Source organism: Leiobunum rupestre, chromosome 3, assembly GCF_980474605.1.
Source record: "Leiobunum rupestre chromosome 3, qqLeiRupe1.1.hap1, whole genome shotgun sequence".
Classification (NCBI taxonomy): Eukaryota; Metazoa; Arthropoda; class Arachnida; order Opiliones; family Sclerosomatidae; genus Leiobunum; species Leiobunum rupestre.
The window spans coordinates 45,654,242-45,680,021 of record NC_143386.1 but is presented as its reverse complement, the minus strand read 5'-3'; the positions used below and the strand labels follow the sequence as shown (position 1 = coordinate 45,680,021).

The 25,780-nt window shown below is 38.9% G+C and overlaps 1 protein-coding gene across 2 annotated transcripts in view; it reads right to left on the bottom strand.

The window, feature by feature from the left end:
• The window catches only part of LOC149951930 (sodium-dependent dopamine transporter-like), a 57,639-nt gene that overhangs the window by 5,139 nt on the left and 26,720 nt on the right, over positions 1-25,780 (bottom strand). The window contains exons 1-4 of one of the 2 annotated variants that reach the window (XM_090168382.1): positions 7,780-8,147; positions 5,458-5,944; positions 4,133-4,432; positions 18-149 (exon numbers count right to left, since the gene is read on the bottom strand). In XM_090168382.1, the coding sequence (XP_090024508.1) occupies positions 18-149; positions 4,133-4,432; positions 5,458-5,869 (844 nt within the window). In that variant the 5' untranslated portion in view covers positions 5,870-5,944; positions 7,780-8,147. Of the gene's footprint in view, positions 1-17; positions 150-4,132; positions 4,433-5,457; positions 5,945-7,779; positions 8,148-25,780 lie in introns of those variants that run through there. The other variant, XM_090168381.1, reaches the window with a different exon arrangement.

Sequence of the window (25,780 nt, the reverse complement as noted above, 5' to 3'; positions counted from 1 at the left end):
CTAGAACGAGCGTTTACCTTGGAAGAGGGGGCATATTTTCCATATACTGATGGGTCCCTCTTTATTGTATTGGCCCAGAACTAACTCCATGTAAAATAAGGGCAGGGCTCCAAACACCAACATCAAGGTGTAAGGTATCAGGAAAACACCTGGAAAGAGATAGCCCAAATTTCTTCATAGAGGATAGAGCAATACACGGTAAAATAAATTCCAACGGCTTCCGGCCTCGGAAGGTTTATTGAAGTGGAGGGTAGGAAAAAAGGGGAACATTTCGTGGCAGAATGACAGTCTCAGACGTAATTTCTACATTTTTCACGTCTAGGATGATTCATTCAATTAATAATTTACGTTTTAATTTAAAGCAACTGTCGGCTCTATCATTGCCACCTGTATTATGATAAGGCCCTTGTTATTAGAGATGGCAATGAATCTATCCGATTCTTCAAAAAAACGAATTTACTGGAGAGCGTGGTGCCATCTATTAATGACACAGAAAGCCCAAATTCAAAATAGCGAAAACAATAACGTCGTCAGAGAACCATTTATAATTATTATGACTAGAAAACTTATACTCTGCTTAATGGACTTTAACCATTATTATATATCCCATATAAAATATATTGTTAAAAATTACCATAATTTAAGTTATTGACAAATTTAAAAACGAGCCAATCAACGCGAGCGGTACTTTTATGTCCCGCCTTTTGTGTCAAAATGTAGCTTAAGCATCTTGTTTTGAAAAAAAAGCTAGTACCCGTCGAGCCGACACTCGCTTTAATTTAACAAACTCCAACTTCCAAGTTATAGCTAAATTTACAGTTAAACGAAAATACTGTTAAGCTTTTAATTCCGAAATAAAACGCTCAGATTACTTAGATGGCGCCACGTGCTCCACGAGGAAACACGATTTAGTTATTTGTTTGGATTGTGTTCAGTTTAAAAGTGGCAGTGACGGTTAAAAATTCCACCCACATTTATTTGACACAGTTGTCAAGCAAGAAGAGCCTTTTTAACGGGTAACACCGTTAAAGGTCGATTTTTAAATACCCAAAGTCCTAACAGATACAAATAACAACTTTATACAAGAAGAAAAATATCGATTTAAAATAAAACTTTATTATTGGATGTAGAAGTTATCAAAAAATCTAAAAAAAAATATATTTTTCATTATAAGCTTTGTTTTTTCCTGAGTTGAACTTTTGTCTAAAGTTTTTACGCAAATAATCGCTTAAAATAGTGTTAGAAGTTGTTTTAGTACTTTTTTCATTTCAACTAAAAATATTCCAATTGGCGCCATCCAGTAGAAATAAAAGAATTAACATCGAACGTCTAAGGGCTTTTGCTCGAAATGTTCATTTCCCCTGCTAGTAATTTGGAAATACTTCCATAAAAACTTGTTGAGGTTAACGGTAATAGTTAGTGTAGGGAGCTGTTGGCTCAATCGCGTGGCATGCAGGGCTTGCCACCCCTCTCCTACGCATTGTAACCCGGCCATCTGAATTAATGGCTTTAAAAGTTGCTTGATGACTTAGGCCTAAGGTGGTGCCTTGGGTATTACCCTAACTGATTATTATTATTATTAAGATTTATTATTAAGGCTAACAAAATTATCTTAACGTGATTTTTAGTCATTCCGTAAAAAGGATATTGCACGTTTATAACAAAAGTGAAAAGGGAGTTGGGTACTCCAAACAATATAAACGTCTGATGCTATACAAGCTAAGACGAATCCCAAAAATATGAGAAAAAGTAAATTTAAAGGGCATGTTTCTAAAACCGCTACTTGTCTCAAACGGTAAAATATTGCAAAAATCAACAAGTTGGTCGAATGCCGGTAATTGATATATTTTACAGCATATCTACAAATTACAACGTATGTATAATAATATTTTTTAATTTTTTTGGCCTAGTAGCTAATAATTTATTACGAATAAAAACCTAAAAACTTTGCAATGTATTTTTTTTAATCTAGACAAAAACTACAATTAAAAGAAATCGTATAAATCTACGAAAACTATAAAACAATTTGTTGATAAAAAATACCGCTAAAATTTCGAGCCAAGCCGTATAAATTCCTTATTTCACACGTAATTAAAAGAAAAAGCAAAACTAATATAAAGCTCTTAAATCAGCCCAGCCGAGAAAAATCCAATATCAATAATAAAAAAATATGAGAAGCAAAAAGAAAAAATAGTTATGGAATTTCCGATATGCCCCCGACCGGTAATGTTAAGAAGTCCAGGGGGAAAGGGGGGGGGGTGAAGGGGTATGTGATGGGGTGGGGGTGAAAGAAAGGTGGATGAGAGTTAATATTTGTAGGCCGGCAAAACTCTGGACATAGTTTTATCTCTGTCATTACTGGGGCCATTGTCAGCGACGCCCCCCTGAAATTCCTCATTTTGGAGGGTTCAAGGCAATAAGGTCGTTCTAGTTGATGATTTCAATAGAAATTCGGAGCCACAGATGACGGAAATTTTCATTAAAAGCCCGAGTATAGAATGCGCCGAAGATGGAAGAGCCTAACTTCGGCACAACTTCGGAACGGATGAGTTTTGACTGGTGGCCGCTAAATCGAGGGGTGTCGACACCTTTCCGTCCACCCCCTCTCTCCTTGACGTCCGTCGTATCATCCTCCGCTCCCTTCGCGATTGAACAGGCTCGGAGCGAATTTAGTGATGAAGAAAAGTGATTAGATTGAAAATGGAGGGAACTTTTGCCAACAGCCCAAAACAAAAGAAAATTTCCGGGCCCCTGGTTATGACTGGCCTGGCGATTGCCGACGGACGTTTTTCAATGAACTTTCAATCCTGTACGTAGTTTTTTCCCCAGTGCTCGAGTGGTTCGTCGACTCATCTACGATCTTGTTTTAAACGAATCTTAATTTTTTTTTATATTTCACCGCTGTTACTGAACGGATGATATTTGCGTGTTTAATTAATTTTTAATTACTCAACTTTTTCAGTGAGGTTCGAATTTATTTAATGGTAGCTTGAATTTATTCATTATATCAGAAGTATATCCTCTTACGAGTTAGGATTGTTTTCATTTTCCAGTGGCTCAAAATGTACCACGTATATTACTCCAACTACAAATGAAAAGGGAACTAAAAATTACATTGTCGAGATATATTGATATATTTAAAAATAAAGACAACGAACTGGTCTTGTGCTCCAGTGATTAAATTTTAATACATTGATTTAATTAATTTGGATCTTTCTTTGAATGCAATAATAATCTGATAATGGAAATATATTAAAAATATAGTTAAAGTAATCTTAATAATAAATTAGTCTTATTTAAAAGCACATGAAGATTCGTATTACTAATTACTTTCAAAAGTTACTCGCTTAACGGCTGTTTTCAAGAGGGGGGGGGGACGTGTTCGAGGCTTAAACTTGAAAATCAACATCTCAAGGCTGCGAAAATCATTTACCGATAATTCCCTAACACTTCTCTCTATATATAATATACTTCTGATTTTACCCATGATGATAGTGTTAAAACGGTTTTTAGGCGTTGATAAAATGGACTAATGCCCAATTCCATTTAACGTTCTCAAAGCTATTCTATTTGGAATTCGCGACCGAAAACTATCGCAACGCCCCCTTTGGTTCGCCATTGAAACCTAGATGGGTAGAGGTTAAATCCATGGCTAAATCAGACGTTATTAGTTTTTCCTCATCGTTATTAGTCAATTTGACTTTATAAATAATGATATTCGCATTTTAATATACTTTTCGTATCGTTTGCTTATATTTTGATAAGTTTATTTAAGAAAAAACGTTCTTATGACTTTTTAATTTGTCTGTAGCAGACGCTAGATCAGAGGCGCTACGTCGGAGCAGCTCAACGGGGTCTCGATCGAGAAACGGTTTGAAAGAATTTTTGGATTGCCTCCAAAATTCGTCTGTGACGTCACGATGTTCGTTAGCAACGAAGTTCCCAACCTTAGCCCTTAGCAACCACAGCGTATCGAGGCAACCTTTTATAGCCTAAAATTTACAAACCTTGGTAGCAGCTAGCACCTTTACGCCACCTAGACTCGTTTCGGTCGCGAAAAGACCACTGCCATCTATCGACGGAAATTCGACCCGCCTTTAAGCATTTAAAAATGGAATGATAAGTGATTTACCTCCTCCGTTCCTATAGCAGAGGTAGGGGAATCTCCAAACATTGGCTAAATCTACGGCGAACCCGATGATGGAAAGCAAGAAATCGGTCTTCTTGTCCCAGGTTGGCCTCTCGTCGTGTTCGACTTCGGCCTGGCGTTCCTTCAGCTCGACGCTGCCGCCAGAACGGGTGCTGGCCGTTGGCGTGGTCGTGGCTGGACGCTCGTGGTCATCCGTGTCGCCCGGTAAAGATACCACCAGGGGACCGTCCGACAATTCCGTTAGTTCTTTCACCACGTGCCCCTCCGACGTACTCAACTGTCCTGGTAGGGGAAAGAAAATAGGAAAGACGTTGGTTTCGTCTGATTATCACTAGGCAAAACCGCCGCAACAGTGATGTCGACTCTAAAATATTGGTATTAGGCCTATCTCATTTTTTTCCTCAACGACAAAAACATCCTTAGGCCTAGCCAATCTTTTGCGTCGACGCTAAATATTTTCGTTAGGCCTAATAAAATATTTTTGCGTCGACCACTATGGCGTCGACGCAAAATATCTTCGTTAGGTTTAAACTCCGGTTTCACTAGGGCAAAATCGTACGCCAGTGACCGTCGACGCAAAAAAAATGACGTAAAGCTGGTTTCACACTCGACGGAAAATATGCCGGAAAGACGATAATAAACGCCGAGCTGAAAATTGATTCCCATTCGATATACCGCTAACGTTCAACTTCGATATACCGCTAAGGTTCAACTTTACGCTGCTAATTTTCCGTCGAGTGTGAAACCAGCTTTAGGCCTAATAAATTATTTTTGCGTCGACGCACAATATTTTTGTTACGCTTAAAGTCCGGTTTCACTAGGGCGAAATTGCCACGCCAGTGACCGTCGATGCAAAAAATGACCTTAGGCCTAGTAAATTATTTTTGCGTCGAGGCAAAATATCTTCGTTGGGCTTAAAGTCCGGTTTCACTAGGGCAAAATTGCCACGCCAGTGACCGTCGATGCAAAAATGACTTTAGGCCTAGTAAATTATTTTGGCGTCGAGGAAAAATATCTTCTTTGGGCTTAAAGTCTGGTTTCACTAGGGCAAAATTGCAACGCCAGTGACTGTCGATGCAAAAAATTACGTTAGCCCTAATAAATTATTTTTGCGTCGACGCAAAATATCTTTGTTACGCTTAAAGTCTGGTTTCACTAGGGCGAAATTGCCACGCCGTTGACCGTCGACGCAAAAAATGACGTTAGGCCTAATAAATTATTTTTGCGTCGAAAGCTCAACGTTAACCGTCACGTCGTGACAGCTTTGCGCTAGTGAGTCTGAGAAGCAGTCTTCAAGGTGACTTTACCGGAGGACTTGGGCGTGCTGGATGAGGAACAGTATCCATCGTCGCGGCACGACGCGGTGAAGGCGGGTCGGATCTTTCTGCGTTTCTCGCCGCTGACCAGAGAGGCTTCGCTCGGACAGGGACTTCCCTTGGGCAGGATCTGGACCCCTCCGCTGCCGGTGACGATGGTGTTCTGGAGGACGGGGGGAATAACCGCCGCTGATCCGTTCTTAGAAGCGACCGCTTTCAACTCGATCGAGTCCGTGGCAGCCACCTCGCGACCAGCGCGATGACCCCCGGGTGTGGGTGCGGTGATGGGCTGCGAGTCTGTCGGGGGGGCCGCTTCCGTCGGCCCGTTGATGACGCGGCTGTTTTCGGCCGGGTTGATGTTGTGGCCCGGTTCCATGGACGGTGGTGACCCTAAGACGGGCATCTGTACTTGACCGCGCTAGATGGACGACGAAGTGTTACGCCCGATCAGGTGCCGTTGACTAGGTACTTCATCGCTCTATATGACAAAGAAACAATTTCTTCTATTAATAATGTCAATCTTTTAATAATTAACATACAAATAAACGTAGGTAACGTAATAACCATAAGTATGCCACCAAAAGTGTGACAATCCCTGTACTTTCGTATGCTATAGGTTTAATGAATGCTCGACTCGAGATCGACCACGTAAAAGACTATTTATTGTCGCCTTTCTGAATCTTTTTTTAGTCTATGGGATTATATCGTAGGTAGAGGGCGATAGCATCTCCACAGAACGACGAAAAATGAAAAAATACACTAACTTTGACCAGTGCTACTTAGTTCCTCCGTTCCTCACTAGGAGGCGTTATTTGTTGGTTTTAACTTCCTTCCCTCCCCAAGGCATACATTCCCTTCTCCCCTCCCAACTGGTATTTCGCTCGTAACATTCATTAAGAAATAGGTCCGATTGACACACTTTTGGTAATTATGTCACTTTTGATGACACTGAATGATTTTGCTTAATGATAGTACATCGATGAATGTTTCAGAAGAAAACTTATTGGCAAAATTACTTTCAGGTCAATACCATAAATACGAGAAAAAATACGTTGAGGTCTCTTAGGAAATTAAGATCTTTATAAAATAAAACTTGTATTCAGATGCAATAATTTATCATTATTTGTCCAAAATAAAAGTATTTATATTTTCAATAAGTTTGGATGATCATTGAATTTGGCGTCGTTACCTGAAATTTCGATAGTTATGGCTCACGCGCATTTGCGAAGCAGACTATCATTAAAAAAATGATCGGGATAACTTATTGTTACTATGTTACTTATGACATAATTACGCAACTAAATTGAAATGATGCCGTATTATACTTAGTGTTCGGAATTGTTTATTCATTATCCACAAAATTTCCGATTTATTTAACAAAAGTTGGTAAAAAGAATATAATTTTAACTTATTTAATTATGTTTTTTACGCAAATAAGCATTTATTTGAATTAAAATGGTATTTATTTAAATAATTGTTCGTTTTGTTTAAAGGGAATATAACCTGCAAAGCAATCTTTACGGAAGACCCCTTCAATGTTTCAAATGTCCCTGTACAGTGGCGCCAAACATTTTTAAAGCCAAAGGCAAGAGCGGCCAGAGCTGCAAGCGTTGGTGTTCCACACCAAATACCTGAGGTTATATTCCCTTTAAATAATAGGCTTATCCATTTTCGATTATTTAAATATTTTACAATTATTATTCAAATATTGGTTATTTAAATATTATTTAAATATCGTCGAAGATATTTTATCCATGGATAAAAGTTAATCGAACGCCGACCTCTAATTATATTTAACTGGGGTGTCGCGCTCTGTCGCGGCTTCAAAGACAGAGTTAAGGTCTTTTAAACTCGATTTTATAGCTTTAACTCGATATTCCAATTTTGAATCTTCATTTTTAAAGAATATAGCGAAACAAGATGGCCAAGTAGACTTGCACTTTTCGAAATTGCCTTATGTTAAACTACCTATAAAACGTATAGTAAATGGAATACACCTATTAAATACGATCTTTTGCTAACGCCTGGAAGCACCCACGACGCGACCTTTACCTTAAGTCTATACAGGTCTTCATTGTCTACCAATTCAATAATCCAACTACAAAGCGCCATCCCGCGACGCAATCGACTCAACCCTCGGAAACAATAAAGGAAACCCCCCAGAAATGAAACAACTAACGTCATTTCCGCTCGTACTAAAACGGACACCCACGCCTCAGTTCATAAACTTCGCTTCGCCTTGAATCCTCGCCGTACGCGTTGGGGAGATTCAGCCCGAGCAAAAAAAAACGTGGAGAGAGACCGCGTACTTACGTTTGGTCGACACGCATTATGGCTACCTCCACGCGTTCTTTCTTCGCGTTTTATCGTAGGACTTAATATCTCTATTGGGTCGAGGAAAGAACAACGTAGAAGATTTAGCAGTGAATCTACATAAGGGCGCGGAGTGCACTAAATCAGGCCACGTGCTGTCAGGTACGAGATTAGGCGTCAATTCGTATCGAAGCTATAGAAGAAACTCAACAAAACTCCGCTAGCAGTTTCTTCCCCGCAAACCCAAATTATCTAACAGGAAGAGGAGTTGTCGAAACGCTGCCGGTTGGGAGGCGCAAAGGTTTGTCCCGTAATGACGCGGTGGGTGGCGGAACTATTTTTAGGAGCGCTTCCCCGTCGACTTAATACTCTCGACTCGTCTTTTCAAATAAAGAGAATTATCCGCTAAATTCAATATATTTTCGTCCGCCGCCGATCACCGTCAAAAACGTATTTTTATTCCCGCGTAAAGATGGCGCGCCAAAGGTTACCCGCAAATATTGGGGACTTTCGCCGGCTAAGACGGATCGGAGTGAAAGGAAGGGTGCGCTAGTTCCCGTTTCTAGCGACAGAGGGAGGAAACAAGGTATTTATAGGCTGAAAAGAGTAACGCTTCTTTCATGATGATATAATTAATGGTTTAGTTTTTCCGCGACACAAACAAGGTGGAGCCACCGACGGTGACCCTCAATTTGACAAGGGCATTAATTCATGAAAAATAAACCAACGTATCCCGAACTAATCTTCTGTTCAATGTACCGCAAATATTAATAAAAGCGGGAACGGTTCTAGGCAACTGAGAACGAACAAACGTGCTTATATAATTTTAAAATTTTGTGGGAGAAGCTTAATTCAACTTGGTTAACTAATGCTACTATATTTTCAATGAGTATATTATTATTAAATTTAATTATTTATTTATTATTAATAATTTTATAATATTTTCAATAAAATAAGCTACGCTTGCTGAACTTTTTTTACGTAGCTCATTCGTCATGAAATACGTAGAAGTTCAATTCAGTTTACACTTAAAAACAGAGTGCCTCGTCAATTAAACTCTTATGTCGTAGTAAAACGTCATTGATACGTCAGTAGCAACGTCAAAACAAGAAGGCCAATGTTACTTTATAGAAAGTCCTATTGAAAACTATAATACTAATATAATAATTATTATTTTTAATGTTTAATATATAAATCAAAATATGTAACCAAGAATGTATTTATTTATACTCAGGGAGAATGAATATGTCGAGATTAATTTTAGCGTTTCTCCAATTCCACCTGTTGGGGCCCCCGGTATGCTCCTCCGCTTTAATAAAATCAAATAATACTGCAATTTCGTGAATATTACAAACAATATTCGAATTACTAACTGTCTAAAAGGCGTAAAAGGCTACTGCGCTTTTCAGAAAATACTTATTAAACCACGTTTAGTAAACTAAAATGTATTTTTCGTACATATTTCAGTATATATAGTTAATGTTACTAAACGCAATCTTAAAACATTGGTCTTAACGTAAAAAGTTAAAAAAAATCCTCTCAATCTTTTGAAGTCTTGACTGAGATTAATAGGCTCTTGAATGACTTTATAATGTTTAAACTAAACACCTCAAAACACTAAAAGTAAAATTTAAAATAATGGCTAAACTAATTTAGCTTCCGAAATATTTTGACTTAAATGTAATGTAAGTTCTATCCTCAGTGGTTAAAGGGGATTTCCCCCGAGTTCTTCGGTTTCCCTTGCCATAAACACTTGTCGAGGTTAATGGTAATAGTGAGTGTAGGGAGCGAGGCGAAAGTGCTAACCACTCCGCCACCCCACTTAACGATAGTTCTTTTGAACTATATCGTGATCGGTAGGTAATTGTATGATAAAATACGCGAAAAAGTAGATTAGTCCATAATTAAAAGGGATAATATAGCTAAATCCTAAACAAATTTGAAGAAATTAAAACACTTACTACTAACTCGTACCCAATAGGTCTTTGAGCAAAAAACGCGAAACTCGGATCAAATAGATCTTCGAGTAATAAACTAAATTAAAATTAAATAAAATAGCCAGAAATTCCAACGGTAGACCGGTTTCGTTCTATTTGGAACTCATCAGTACCGTGCGGGAAATCTGGCTGGCGACTGTCAAATCTAAAGGAGAAACTAAGCCTAAACATTAAAAATTTCAATGTTTTGAAATTTTTGGGTACGAGTTAGTAGTAAGTGTTTTAATTTCTTCAAATTTGTTTAGGATTTAGCTATATTATCCCTTTTAATTATGGACTAATCTACTTTTTCGCAGTCCATAGGTGGTTTCTTCTAACTTAACTTAGGTAATTTTATGCTTATCAAAAATGGCTAACCCATAACATTTTCCCGTTACTTCATTCTATTTATCGAACCAAGAATGTATTTAATTAAACTTAGGAAGAATTACTACGTTGGAACAATTTTTAGTGGTCCAAATTCCCTGAATGCTAGGCATATAAACTTGATTTGTATGATTGTAAGAATTGAAAAATTAATTCGTGTTTGAATGTAGATTTTTATCTCGTGCTACAGTCAAGATTTACTTTGGTATTGTCTAGCGCACGCTAAGCCGAATCTCTGTCTTGAGAGGTAATAGCATGCATTGAGACATCTTTCGAGAAATGTGAAACATTGGTTAGAGCAGCATTTTATATTTCTAAGATTTATTCAATATACAGGGTGTTTCGAAAGGTGATGCAAAAATTTTAAGGAGTTGTAGGGGGGTGAGTTGAGAAGTATGCCTGTTTTTTCCCATTTTCCTACGATGAGTTAAAAGAGCGCCAGAGAGCTTCAAAGTGTGGTCTACTAGCCCCTGGAAGTAGGCTGCAACAAAACCAAGCAGCAGGGACTGTGAATCTATATTTAAATGGTTTCCCCTCTGTTTCAAAAGGGGTTTGTAAAATCAATAGGTAAATAAATATGAATGCATGTATGTATGGGACTTTAAATACTGTTTAAGTTTAGTTTTTTACGCTGGTTACCTCGATTTGTTTACAAAGTCCTTTTTTACCTGTCACACGAACCCAAAAATGAATGTTCGAATTTCCCTGCTGCTTGGTATGGCGCTTGTTGTAGCCTACTTCCGGGGGCTAGTAGGCCACACTTTGAAGCTCTCTGGCGCTCTTTTCACTCATCGTAGGAAAATGGGGAAAAAACAGGCATACTTATCAACTCACCCCCTACAACTCCTTCAAAGTTTTGCATCACCTTTTGGATAACCCTGTATATTATCAACAATGTATGAATTTCCACTTAGGGGAAATTTTCCCTCTTCACACCACGGAAGACGTGGGTGTTAGGGAACCATAAAGATTTGATTTTTCTAGTGGGAAGGAATTGACTTTTAGAGCGTGAAGAGGATTGGAAGCAACGCTAAAAATCATCTCAACATAGCAATTCTCCGTAAGTATAAATAAATAAATTCCTGATATTATAGAAAGGTCCACAAAGCTATAAAGCGTGGTGATAAAAACGGCCAAATAATCGGGCAAACATGTCAAAGCAGGGTCTCCCTAATCATTACAAACGATGGAAATCACTATAGCTTATAAAGTTGGTAAGAACTCGCAACATTCGCTATCTATATCGGGGAGGCTCTCTGAAGAATCTCTTTTAAACCGCGAAAGATGGGACGACACGCGCGATAAACATTAGAGCGAACCGCGGAGAGAGAAAATACCATTTGCAGAGAGCCTAAATAATAAAGTTAACCCATTAACCGAATGTGTCGACTTCCCCAAACCACCCTCCATTACTCGAAGCGTCTACAATCAGCGAAAATCAGAAGTAGGAGTCGCTGGCTCTACCCCATTTCCCTACTTCGCTACGACAGGCCGGAGAGGCTAATTCAACCGACTCAAATTCTTCGAACAATCTCAATTCCTCTGGCTCGCGTGTTAAAAGTATTCGGCAAATCCAAACACGTCTGGGTCCAGTTAAGGAGCGATATGATCAATGTCCTTGTTTTAAGGCGGCCCTTCTTTGGCAAAGGCCCATTTACCAAAACTAATGACCCCATCGAAGCTCTCTTTCCAGACTTTGTTTAAAGGACCCGGTTCGTCTAACAACCTTTATAAAGACTCATTTTTAAACTCCCCGTCTTACTCAATCGATTTATTTTCAGCTTTTCTTCGTAAATATTATAAGCGCTTCTTTCCGTCAAAGCGTTCATTTCTTTAAAAAATGAACCTCCTTAATAACGATTGACAGGCCTAAAAATTAGATTCTTTATAGATAGAAGGATAGACGTTTTCAGCTGAAAATCGAGCTAAGGCCAGTAAAGCTGGAAATCAGGGTTAAAAATCTCGAAATCTTTACTTTAAATATTCAAAACCAGTTTAAAATCTTGAAATCGGTTTCGTATTTTTAGAATCGGTTTTGCGGATAATGGATAAATGTCCCGCGTTGAGTTTGCAAGTTCTCTTCCCACTGGTTTAAGAGGCTTTCCCCCGAGCTCTACGGTTTCCCCTTTCCATAAAAACATATAAAGGTTAACGGTAATAGTTAGTGTAGGGAGCTGTTGGCTCGTGTGGCTTGCAGAGCGTGCCACCATCCTCCTACGCACCGAGGGGTCGGACATTTGTACAAAATCTCGGACACTTCTCAAGAAATCTCCGACGAAATCGCAAAATCTTATGAAATCCCGAAATCTTTGACGAAATCGTGAAATCTCTGACCAAATCGCGATATCTCTGTCGAAATCGCAAAATCTTATGAAATCCCGAAATCTTTGAAGAAATCGCAAAATCCCTGACGAAGTCGCGAAAGTTGGACGAAATCGACAAATCTTTGACGAAATCGCAAAATCACAGAGATTTCGAAATCCCGTACGCTTTTTTTGGGAATTTCCGACCCCTCGCTACGCACTGTAACCCGGCCACCTGAATTAAAGGCTTTAAAAGTCGCTCGATGACTTAGGCCTAAGGTGGTGCCTTGGGTATTAGCCTAGCTGATTATTAGTTAAACAATCAGGGATTCTATTATTATTATTATTGTGAATTTTGTCATTTGGCGTAAAAGTTTTGTTCTGTCATCTGCATTTTTAATTTCGGGATTTTTAAAAGGAAGACTCTGAATCAATCAAACGGGCAACAAAATTAACTATTATTAGCTAGATAAACACTTTTTGTCGTAATTTTAAATAACTATAATTTAGTGTTAATTTTTAGTAAAATAAATGGTAAAAAATAAAAATGTATTTAAATTTTCTTTCATGAAATGGTTTACTATCAGAAATAGGGGCCATCAATTTCAAATACATGCTCGAAGAAAATGTTGGAGCGACTTGTACCAGCTCTTTTTTCAACAGATGCCGTTAGCGACCCAAAAGGCGGGACATAAAAGTATCCCCAGCGTTGATTGGCTCGTTTTTAAATGTGACAATAACTTAAATCATGGTAATATTTAATATTATATTTTATAAGGGATATATAATAAAGGTTAAAGTGCACTAAGTAGAGTATAATTTATCTAATTAAATACTAATAAATGGTTCTCTGACGACGTTATTGTTTCGCTATTTTGAATTTTAGCTTCCTGTGCCATTAATAGATGGCACCACGCTCTCCAATAAAGTCGTTTTTTCGAAGAATCGGATAGATTCATTGCCATCTCTAATAACAAGGGCCTTATACTGGTGGCAATGATAGAGCCGATAGTTGCTTTAAGCCTTCGAATTTCTTAAAAAGCGATTATTCAAAGTTACGATGTTTTTAATCTCAGGCAAGTAACGAAACGTAAAGGAAATATGTTTGGCATTTTTCGTGGTAGAACGCGTTATCAATCTTTTATGACTGAATGGTCTTTCGGGAATTATGGGTGGAGGAGGGATGGACGCATTCTAGGAAATTAATTAATGAATTTCGAGGTATAACGATGAATTAAGCGATAAAGATGTACCAACGCCTAACGAAGCGTCATCGTATAGGTACCTATAGGAGCGTATTGCGGAAAAGAATTAAAGTAGGCGGGTTACGCCCTCTGGTATCTTTCTTGTGTAAAAGAAGACAGACCAGTTTTTGTTCGGGTATTTTATGCCCTCGTTATTCCGATTAAGCGTGATTCGCGTTTAAAGGCTGCCAAGTAATGGCACTTGATTCTAGAAAGGCTTATATTTCGAACTTGATACTTTTGTTTAGACTAGTCCCAAATTGAATTTCTTACTTTCCAGCACTTTTGACCTCTAATCTATAACAAGGTCTTTCTTTTAAAGAGATTAGATTTTATAATCAGAAGCATATGATATATTCTAATGTAATTCGCTCGAAACATGCAGTCTTCCGTTGATTTCAAAAAACGGTTTTCCTGCTGTGGCATGAAGGGCTTGCCACCACCCTCCTACTCGTTGTAACCCCGCCACCTGATTTAATGTCATTAAAAGTCGCTTGATGACTTAGGCCTAAGGTGTTGCGTTGGATATTAGCCTAGATGATTATTATTAAGAAAAACTAGTGCGCGGTGAAGACTATCATATATTGATTTTCTAATACTATTTCATTGGCTAAATATGGTTTATCAATAGGGAAATATCCCTACGCATTTTACATTATACATCTTTAAGCGAAATACTTGTCTCGATTTGCGTTAAATTCGCAACCAACGGAAGGTGCGTTGAGCCTACGAATGCACATGTTTCATTTTAATGTCCGTAAGAGGTATTTTATTTACTTCTGAGATATAATATAAATACGAGGGGCTGATCACTCCGCGTAATCGGTGAACAGAGCCGTACCTTTGACTGTACTAATGGGATTACGCGTAATCTTAGAAGTCCCTGCCTTTGGCAGTGCTAATCTAAGCGTAATCCGGCGTAATCGATGTACAGACTTTCTAAGAGTGGTTAGCCCCTCGTGTAAATATCGACAGTGCAAAGTGAAATTGAAATATCTGATTAAATCTGGAGGTAACTTTATATGCATAAAATAGTTTTGAAAATTTTAAATTTAATAGTTAATTAGTTATAACGCGAACTCGCGGAGCTAACTAAGCTGGATTCGCGACAAACTAGAGCCTGTTTTTCACTAGGGCGAAAACAGCGACGATGATTGTTGACGCAAAAATTTTTTATTAGGCGTAACGGGAATCTTTGCATCGACGCTGTCCATCGTGGCGATTACAAGAGATTTGTAAGAGGTATTTAATAAACTTTGGCCCTAGTGAAAACCAGAGGCCTAATATCATATTTTTGCGTCGATGCTCGCCACCGTGGTATTTTTGGCCTAATGAAAACCAGCAGTTAGGCCTAATATAATTGTTTTCAGTCGATGCTCGTCACCATAGATAAAATAACTTTGTATATAGATAGGAAACTTCAATGGGGCAAACTGACTGTCACGAGATTGCCCTGACATCTAGTGACTGCGCCAGTTGGCTGTGTTCTCAAGAGCGTAGAACGTTTTGAGAAATTTGAGGTCGGAGTTTTGAGAATAAACGTATTTTGCAAGGTAAATGTCTTCAAATATACCAGAAACAGCGTTTAAAACAAACTTGAAATCTTTACTGAATGCTATTTCTTTAGTGCTATTTTTTAAAATTTGCTCTCAGTTCAAGAAAAAGTACTTTTAATACATATAGCTCGTTTAAGCCTTTGCAATTGGGATTGCGTTACACCAAGGTTCTAATACGTACTTCGAGTAGTGCGAACTTCACCAAATAATATTATTCGGGTGCCACCACCAGATGTCGGCCCAAATTCTGGCGTCACTTCTACAACATGAAGTTTCCTATCTATATACCAAGAACGTATAGATGTATAAGAACGTTGAACGCTTAAATTGGCGCCTGGTGCCATGATGCAATCGATTACAGAACAACTCCGCCCAAAAAACCGCGTGCGGCGCGCGCTAAAGGTTAAAACCGTTTCTAGTTCAAGCGCGCGCTGCACGCGGATTTTAGGGCGGAGTTATTCTGAAACCGATTAAATCTTGGCCCAAGTGATGCCTTTTGTTCAACGTTCTTATACATATATACGTTCTTGATATACGAAGTTATTTTATATATGCTCGCCACCGTGGTATTTTTGGCCTAATGAAAACCAGCAGTTAGGCCTAATATCCTATTTTTGCGTCGATGCTCACCACCGTGGTATTTTTGGCCTAGTGAAAACCAGCCTTAACAATAATTCATCAACTATAACTAATAACGAACAAAACTATTTTAATGACAGGATGAATGTGTAATCTATACAGAGAAAAATAGTTTTGGGTGTAATTGTGAAATCCAAGACTGTTGACGGAAACTATGGGGGTTGAAATTGGCTAATTCTAGCAACGTCATCTCTGTAAATGAAGCCGAACCGTTTACTATTCATCTGATCATTTAGTTTCCAGAGGGTTTTTTAAGACGAGCGAATCCTTCGAAATGAAATCAAACTTTGGTCAACTTATCCAGCTCGATGTCCTAGCTGCCAAACAAAGGCATTAGCGTTGCTTGTCAACTTTGGCACGTACGTTATTACGCGCGATAGTGGAAACTAGGCTTAAAGTTTGTTCACACTTGACGTAAATTTCACCGTTAGCGGAAACAGGTTTCAGCTCGTCGTTGTATTTTCGCCTCGAGTGCGAAAACGGCTTTCTCAAATAGCTTCTAAGTTACCTTCCAAATTAAGTCATTAAAACGATAAGTCACGACGTTCAGTTCAAACATCGACATTTCGATAGCGTAAATTTAATCGAAAAACGAAATGAAAGTCGGCTGAGGTTAAACGATTAAGATAAAAGAAAAAGCAGTTGCAAAAAGGAAAGTCCTTCGCTTAAAGGCCTAGGTTTTCTTCTGCCTGTCACCCTTTAAATTTACTTTCCTTTCAAACAAATACCCTGGTGGTAGGCCAACAGCAGTACACGTTGGCCTACCACCAGGATATTTGTAAATTTACAGGGTGACAGGCAGAATAAAACCTAGGCCTTTAAGTAACCACTATATTTCTGTACAAAGACTACTAATAATATTTAATTCTTCATATAAATTAAATAATTCAATTCTTCATTTCATTTAAATAATTCAATTCTTCATTTCATTTAAGTAATTTAATTCTTAATAATATAAAATTGAAAACACCTTACGCTAATTGATTAAAATAATAAACAAAAAAAACATGTTCATATTGCGTAAGTAAAAGTAGCTATATTTATTTATAATAAAATATAAAAAGGCCGACCAGTTTTGACGCAACCTTGTGTCATTGTCAAGGCCTTTTTATATTTTATTGTAAATAAATATAGCTACTTTTACTTACGCAATATGAACGTGTTTTTTTTGTTTATTATTTTAATTAATTAATTCTTAATATTAATTTAATATAAATTTAAGATTGATGTATTATTACTTTAATATAAATTTAAGATTGATGTATTATTACTTTAATATAAATTTAAGATTGATGTATTATTACTTTAATATAAATTTAAGATTGATGTATTATTACTTTAATATAAATTTAAGATTGATGTGTTATTACTTTAATATAAATTTAAGATTACTTTAATATAAATTTAAGATTGATGTATTATTACTTTAATATAAATTTAAGATTGATGTATTATTACTTTAATATAAATTTAAGATTGATTTATTATTACTTTAATATAAATTTAAGATTGATGTATTATTACTTTAATATTAATTTAAGATTGATGTATTATTACTTTAATATAAATTTAAGATTGATGTATTATTACTTTAATATAAATTTAAGATTGATGTATTATTACTTTAATATTAATTTAAGATTGATGTATTATTACTTTAATATTAATTTATTATTAATTTAATTTTAAAATTACGCTTTTAAGTTTAAGCCACTCTAGATATAGAGGGCTCCCTATTCCTAGAAAAGACAGCGACAATGACGAAGCTTAAGACCTTCAACACACTCTCCCTCCAAACCCTGAGATCCAGTTTGCGGAGCTCTTTGACAATGGTGTCAACCAAAATGAAACTTGTATCTTTATCAGAATATAATTTCGGCGGCATCTACGATGGGGCGGACTAAAAAGGGGACAACCTTGACAAGTTTTAAAAGAGGCGAGAGTGAAAAGAGGCGAACAGGGCGCGTGCCTTTTCGAAATCCGAAATCTTATCCTGGTGGCCCTCTCCAGAGTAACAAAACACCGTCGGTCCGTTAACTTTTATATCCAGATACACGATACGAAAGCGGAGAGGGTCGAGGTTGGCGGTCGAGACATTGATTGCTATTGTTTCCGCGAGAGCTTAGCTCTGGCGCCCGTCAAGAGATGGCGCTTATAGCTTAGCGCCTAAGCCCAATGATTTGTTACCACTCATTAGCCGGGGCGGGGGGGCTCGCTCGTTCCTTAGATGCGACTCTTAACGAGAAGTAATACTGGGCGGCCCATGTTTCACGGCAGGTTTCAAACGACCAACCATAGATTTTACGCGTCGAGGATTAAGATTCCCCTCGGATTCTCTTGCACTCTACCGCTGTTCATTTCATTTTTTAAGCAGTCTGAATCGCTGGATTGACCGTACAAGGGGAAGGTTTTTTAAAAGTGCGCTCTATAAGTGTATTATTCGATAACTATGTCTTTTACAATAGATCTTATAGAAGTATCCTGGTAGGCCATTAAAATGAGAGGGTCAATATTTTCCGATAAATCACGTTTCAAACGAATAACAATACCAGTTTAGGAATATGATTACTTTTTAATCACATGATATCATAAGTCTATAATATTGTTCGATAAGTTTGTCGCCTTGGGGAATATTTTACTGAGAGATAGTAACGGAGTGACGTCATCACCAGAAGAAAATCTCCCCCTAGAGAGGCGCTGTCAAAGGCTACGTGTGACGCGTTATTTCATGATCAGTGCAGCTCTGACCAGTAGCTTGCCAACTTGGCAGGTCAATTCATGATCAGCGCTGCTTTGGCCAGAAGGGTGCAAAGTTGGCAGGTCAATTCATGATCAGCGCAAAACGGCGACGAAGCCCGTAATGCAGTCTGTCTTGTGAATAGCTCTCAGTAAAACTTTTGCATGTGAAGAATAGGAAGTGTCACACTTATGTAACAATAATATACACTTATGATGATTTATATTATATATTTTCATATATAAATTTCGTGCGTAGTCATAAGTATCGCCGTCTACCGACCGAGTTTTAAATTGAATATATGCAAGATGTCTGCTCGTTCAAAATTATCTTTTCGCAAGAGCTGAAACTTCTGCTATTTCTTCCCATATTTAGTTGACGGACATTAAGGCAGATGGCGCTATATTTCCTAAGCTCGAAGCCTATATAAATAAGGAAACATAATGGCAACAATGTTGTCTATTTTTGATCTACTAGCGCCTGTAGAAGTGTTCAACGTACAGCACATTGGTGCTAAGGAAGAAGTAGAAATTTAAGCGTTACACCGCAATTTGAGCGTATTTAAGAAATTGCTCGCTCGACTTAACAATATTACTAATAGTTCTTTTTATAAAGTAACGTGGTTTTCTTGTTTAATTGTTGCTATTACGTCACGAGGAATATAGTTTTTTCTAGCGCGCGTGCAAATCGCTCGTGCGAAGAATATACTAATAAAGCTATGCCTTGACGTAAGAGCAACATATTCTATTTTTTTCTTTTTATTCATTTTAGTTTATAGAAATATCTATTAATTACCAACGAAGGCTTTTAAATTGCGAAGAGAAAAGCAAATTTGGATTACAGACTTCCCACTCAAAATCTATATTAATCTTCAATATAATCGTATCGAATGAAGGTCAGGATAATTAAGACCATGTTTTTAAATTTATTTAAAAATTAGCTCCCCCCCCTCCCAGGTTAGGATAGGTATTAACCTTTTAACATTTCCCACTCCGGAACGAAGGTGGTGCCCTGCTCCCTAATAACAATATGGGTGGATACGGTTATATTGTCAATGTGAGATAACGGATAACACTTCCGATAGAAGGAAATTTCAAAGGTTGTCACGCCGAAAGCAACGAGTATTAAAGGGAATATAGCCCGCAAAGCAATTTTTATGGAAGACCCCTTCCATTTTTCAAATTTCCCTGTACAGTGGCGCCAAACATTTTAAAGCCAAAGGCAAGAGCGGCCAGAGCTTCAAACGTCGGTGTTACACAACAAATACCTGAGGTTATATTCCCTTTAAAGCTTTATTCACACGAGCTAAGGAAAAAAACGTTGGCTAATACCAGTGGATGGAGAAAGCATTTACACATAAAAGAATGACTGTTTTTATAACCGAGGCTTAGCACCAAATATTTAAATGGATTATTTTTCGTATACATCCATTTTATCGAACAAAACTAAATTTAAATATTCATCTTGGCTACATTTATTAATGTTAATTGACATATTTTATATAAGGAGAGTGATTAGTTTAACAATTATGAGTAATTTACTTCACGAAATCTCTGAAATTTTTGGTCGGTTGTAAGATAAATTAACTAACTTCGATAAAAGAAGGTTATATTTTTGTTGCGAACTCCACCTATAGCAGAATGGTATCAACAAAACCATCACTATGGTTATGTATAAAGATATCTTAACTTCCTATAGTTTGAGCGTTGCCATGGGAATGGAAGAACGAAATATGGAACAAATTATTAACGCGAACTTAATGGCGTTTATTAATCTACTAGTTAATTAATCCATGAAGTGAACGAAAACTGTTCGTGTTTTGCGAAGTGGATCCAAAATTGTGGTTGGTGCGAATGGGCCTTAAGTAACTCCGCCAAAAAAAACGTACAACTTTATATAAAGAAGTATCTCGTTTTCCTTCCGCTAGGGGCGCTAATCGACGTCGTTTTTGGGGCCGGGGTTTGGCCCCATTTCGCGGCACCTTTTTTTCCACGAGAAGACGAGATGCGAGAAATATGAAAACGAATGTTAACGCTAGTCTAAATATTTATAAAGGGAGAAAAACTCGACAACCAGATAGAGTTGCCTCGAGCTTCCAAACGTTTTCGGTTCACTATTTGTCAACGAAAAACACGTTCGTGCGTAGATGTTGGACGATAATTGCCCGCAAAGGCTTACGAGTGGTGACGTAAAAAAAATCGTGGTAAAAACTTTTAATTTCAAATATATTTCCCGAGCCCCTAACAAAAGCCATAGAAAATATAAAAGGGGATTTTTTTGTCAAAATTAGAGTTGCCATTCCTTTTTTATATTTTCTATACGAAAAACCTTATTGAAGAGAAAAGTCATTACTGAATCAGAGGGGAGACAATAGACAAGTTAAGCTACCCTCTTGAAAACGTGAACGGGGAAACTTGTATAAGATTAGATTGTAGGCAATAAAGCCACGTCAACAAGTTTCCCTACACGTTTTATACATTAACTTGCTAATTTGACGTCAAAATAGTAAAAAATAAACTTATTAAAGATTTGAGTGATAAGCCGAAAATAGCATTGAAAAACCACTAAATTACGAAATTGTTTTGAAAAATTTCATAATTTTTTTCGGAAAGTTCAACGTTGGTTTTTAGATTTCTAAAACCGAAAAGGTAAATAATTTTAGCACGATTTGAAATGTATTGTACCTTACGGGTGCCTACTTCGAGGAAACTAGAGCACCAAAAAGTAAAAGGTCAATTCATGATCTTCGCAGCTCTGACCAGTAGCTTGCTAACTTGGCAGGTCAATTCATGATCTTTGCAGCTCTGACCAGTAGCTTGCTAACTTGGCAGGTCAATTCATGATCTTCGCAGCTCTGATCAGTAGCTGGCAAACTTGGCAGGTCAATTCATGATCTTCGCAGCTCTGATCAGTAGCTTGCTAACTTGGCAGGTCAATTCATGATCTTCGCAGCTCTGATCAGTACCTTGCTAACTTGGCAGGTCAATTCATGATCTTCGCAGCTCTGATCAGTAGCTTGCTAACTTGGCAGGTCAATTCATGATCTTCGCAGCTCTGATCAGTAGCTTGCTAACTTGGCAGGTCAATTCATGATCTTCGCAGCTCTGATCAGTACCTTGCTAACTTGGCAGGTCAATTCATGATCTTCGCAGCTCTGATCAGTAGCTTGCTAACTTGGCAGGTCAATTCATGATCTTCGCAGCTCTGATCAGTAGCTTGCTAACTTGGCAGGTCAATTCATGATCTTCGCAGCTCTGATCAGTACCTTGCTAACTTGGCAGGTCAATTCATGATCTTCGCAGCTCTGATCAGTAGCTGGCAAACTTGGCAGGTCAATTCATGATCTTCGCAGCTCTGATCAGTAGCTTGCTAACTTGGCAGGTCAATTCATGATCTTTGCAGCTCTGACCAGTAGCTTGCTAACTTGGCAGGTCAATTAATGATCTTCGCAGCTCTGATCAGTAGCTGGCAAACTTGGCAGGTCAATTCATGATCTTCGCAGCTCTGATCAGTAGCTTGCTAACTTGGCAGGTCAATTCATGATCTTCGCAGCTCTGATCAGTACCTTGCTAACTTGGCAGGTCAATTCATGATCTTCGCAGCTCTGATCAGTAGCTTGCTAACTTGGCAGGTCAATTCATGATCTTCGCAGCTCTGATCAGTAGCTTGCTAACTTGGCAGGTCAATTCATGATCTTCGCAGCTCTGATCAGTACCTTGCTAACTTGGCAGGTCAATTCATGATCTTCGCAGCTCTGATCAGTAGCTTGTTAACTTGGCAGGTCAATTCATGATCTTCGCAGCTCTGATCAGTACCTTGCTAACTTGGCAGGTCAATTCATGATCTTCGCAGCTCTGATCAGTACCTTGCTAACTTGGCAGGTCAATTCATGATCTTCGCAGCTCTGATCAGTAGCTTGTTAACTTGGCAGGTCAATTCATGATCTTTGCAGCTCTGACCAGTAAGCTTGCTAACTTGGCAGGTCAATTCATGATCTTCGCAGCTCTGACCAGTAGCTGGCAAACTTGGCAGGTCAATTCATGATCTTCGCAGCTCTGATCAGTAGCTTGCTAACTTGGCAGGTCAATTCATGATCTTCGCAGCTCTGATCAGTACCTTGCTAACTTGGCAGGTCAATTCATGATCTTCGCAGCTCTGATCAGTAGCTTGCTAACTTGGCAGGTCAATTCATGATCTTCGCAGCTCTGATCAGTAGCTTGCTAACTTGGCAGGTCAATTCATGATCTTCGCAGCTCTGATCAGTACCTTGCTAACTTGGCAGGTCAATTCATGATCTTCGCAGCTCTGATCAGTAGCTTGCTAACTTGGCAGGTCAAATCATGATCTTCGCAGCTCTGATCAGTAGCTTGCTAACTTGGCAGGTCAAATCATGATCTTCGCAGCTCTGACCAGTAGCTTGCTAACTTGGCAGGTCAATTCATGATCTTCGCAGCTCTGATCAGTAGCTTGCTAACTTGGCAGGTCAATTCATGATCTTCGCAGCTCTGATCAGTAGCTTGCTAACTTGGCAGGTCAAATCATGATCTTCGCAGCTCTGATCAGTAGCTTGCTAACTTGGCAGGTCAAATCATGATCTTCGCAGCTCTGACCAGTAGCTTGCTAACTTGGCAGGTCAATTAATGATCTTCACAGCTCTGATCATTAGCTTGCTAACTTGCCAGGTCAATTCATGATCTTCGCAGCTCTGATCAGTAGCTTGCTAACTTGGCAGGTCAATTCATGATCTTCGCAGCTCTGATCAGTAGCTTGTTAACTTGGCAGGTCAATTCATGATCTTTGCAGCTCTGACCAGTAAGCTTGCTAACTTGGCAGGTCAATTCATGATCTTCGCAGCTCTGACCAGTAGCTGGCAAACTTGGCAGGTCAATTCATGATCTTCGCAGCTCTGACCAGTAGCTTGCTAACTTGGCAGGTCAATTCATGATCTTCGCAGCTCTGATCAGTACCTTGCTAACTTGGCAGGTCAATTCATGATCTTCGCAGCTCTGATCAGTAGCTTGTTAACTTGGCAGGTCAATTCATGATCTTTGCAGCTCTGACCAGTAAGCTTGCTAACTTGGCAGGTCAATTCATGATCTTCGCAGCTCTGACCAGTAGCTGGCAAACTTGGCAGGTCAATTCATGATCTTCGCAGCTCTGACCAGTAGCTTGCTAACTTGGCAGGTCAATTAATGATCTTCGCAGCTCTGACCAGTAGCTGGCAAACTTGGCAGGTCAATTAATGATCTTCGCAGCTCTGACCAGTAGCTGGCAAACTTGGCAGGTCAATTCATGATCTTCGCAGCTCTGACCAGTAGCTTGCTAACTTGGCAGGTCAATTCATGATCTTCGCAGCTCTGATCAGTAGCTTGCTAACTTGGCAGGTCAATTCATGATCTTCGCAGCTCTGATCAGTAGCTTGCTAACTTGGCAGGTCAAATCATGATCTTCGCAGCTCTGATCAGTAGCTTGCTAACTTGGCAGGTCAAATCATGATCTTCGCAGCTCTGACCAGTAGCTTGCTAACTTGGCAGGTCAAATCATGATCTTCGCAGCTCTGACCAGTAGCTTGCTAACTTGGCAGGTCAATTAATGATCTTCACAGCTCTGATCATTAGCTTGCTAACTTGCCAGGTCAATTCATGATCTTCGCAGCTCTGATCAGTAGCTTGCTAACTTGGCAGGTCAATTCATGATCTTCGCAGCTCTGACCAGTAGCTTGCTAACTTGGCAGGTCAATTCATGATCTTCGCAGCTCTGATCAGTAGCTTGCTAACTTGGCAGGTCAATTCATGATCTTCGCAGCTCTGATCAGTACCTTGCTAACTTGGCAGGTCAATTCATGATCTTCGCAGCTCTGATCAGTAGCTTGTTAACTTGGCAGGTCAAATCATGATCTTCGCAGCTCTGATCAGTAGCTTGCTAACTTGGCAGGTCAAATCATGATCTTCGCAGCTCTGACCAGTAGCTTGCTAACTTGGCAGGTCAAATCATGATCTTCGCAGCTCTGACCAGTAGCTTGCTAACTTGGCAGGTCAATTAATGATCTTCACAGCTCTGATCATTAGCTTGCTAACTTGCCAGGTCAATTCATGATCTTCGCAGCTCTGAACAGTAGCTTGCTAACTTGGCAGGTCAATTCATGATCTTCGCAGCTCTGACCAGTAGCTTGCTAACTTGGCAGGTCAATTCATGATCTTCGCAGCTCTGATCAGTAGCTTGCTAACTTGGCAGGTCAATTCATGATCTTCGCAGCTCTGATCAGTACCTTGCTAACTTGGCAGGTCAATTCATGATCTTCGCAGCTCTGATCAGTAGCTTGTTAACTTGGCAGGTCAATTCATGATCTTTGCAGCTCTGACCAGTAAGCTTGCTAACTTGGCAGGTCAATTCATGATCTTCGCAGCTCTGACCAGTAGCTGGCAAACTTGGCAGGTCAATTCATGATCTTCGCAGCTCTGACCAGTAGCTTGCTAACTTGGCAGGTCAATTAATGATCTTCGCAGCTCTGACCAGTAGCTGGCAAACTTGGCAGGTCAATTCATGATCTTCGCAGCTCTGACCAGTAGCTTGCTAACTTGGCAGGTCAATTCATGATCTTCGCAGCTCTTACCAGTAGCTTGCTAACTTGGCAGGTCAAATCATGATCTTCGCAGCTCTGACCAGTAGCTTGCTAACTTGGCAGGTCAATTCATGATCTTCGCAGCTCTTACCAGTAGCTTGCTAACTTGCCAGGTCAATTCATGATCTTCGCAGCTCTGACCAGTAGCTTGTTAACTTGGCAGTTCAATTCATGATCTTCGCAGCTCTGACCAGTAGCTTGCTAACTTGCCAGGTCAATTCATGATCTTCGCAGCAACAAATTTATGTCATGTGGAGTATATTACAAGAAATCGAATATTTAAACGGATTTAAAACTTAAAAAGGTAAGAATTTTAAATGACATTAAAGTAAGACTTTTTCGTGGTTTTTAATTAGTTTATCCGCGCAGCTCTGAGCAGTAGATTGCAAACTTGGCAGGTCAATTCATCTTTTACGCAGCTCTGACCAGAGGTTTGTCAACTTGGTAGGTTATTAGGTAATCCGCGCAGCTCTGAGCAGTAGATTGCAAACTTGGCAGGTCATTTTATAATAAGCGCAGCTTTGGTTAAAAGCACGC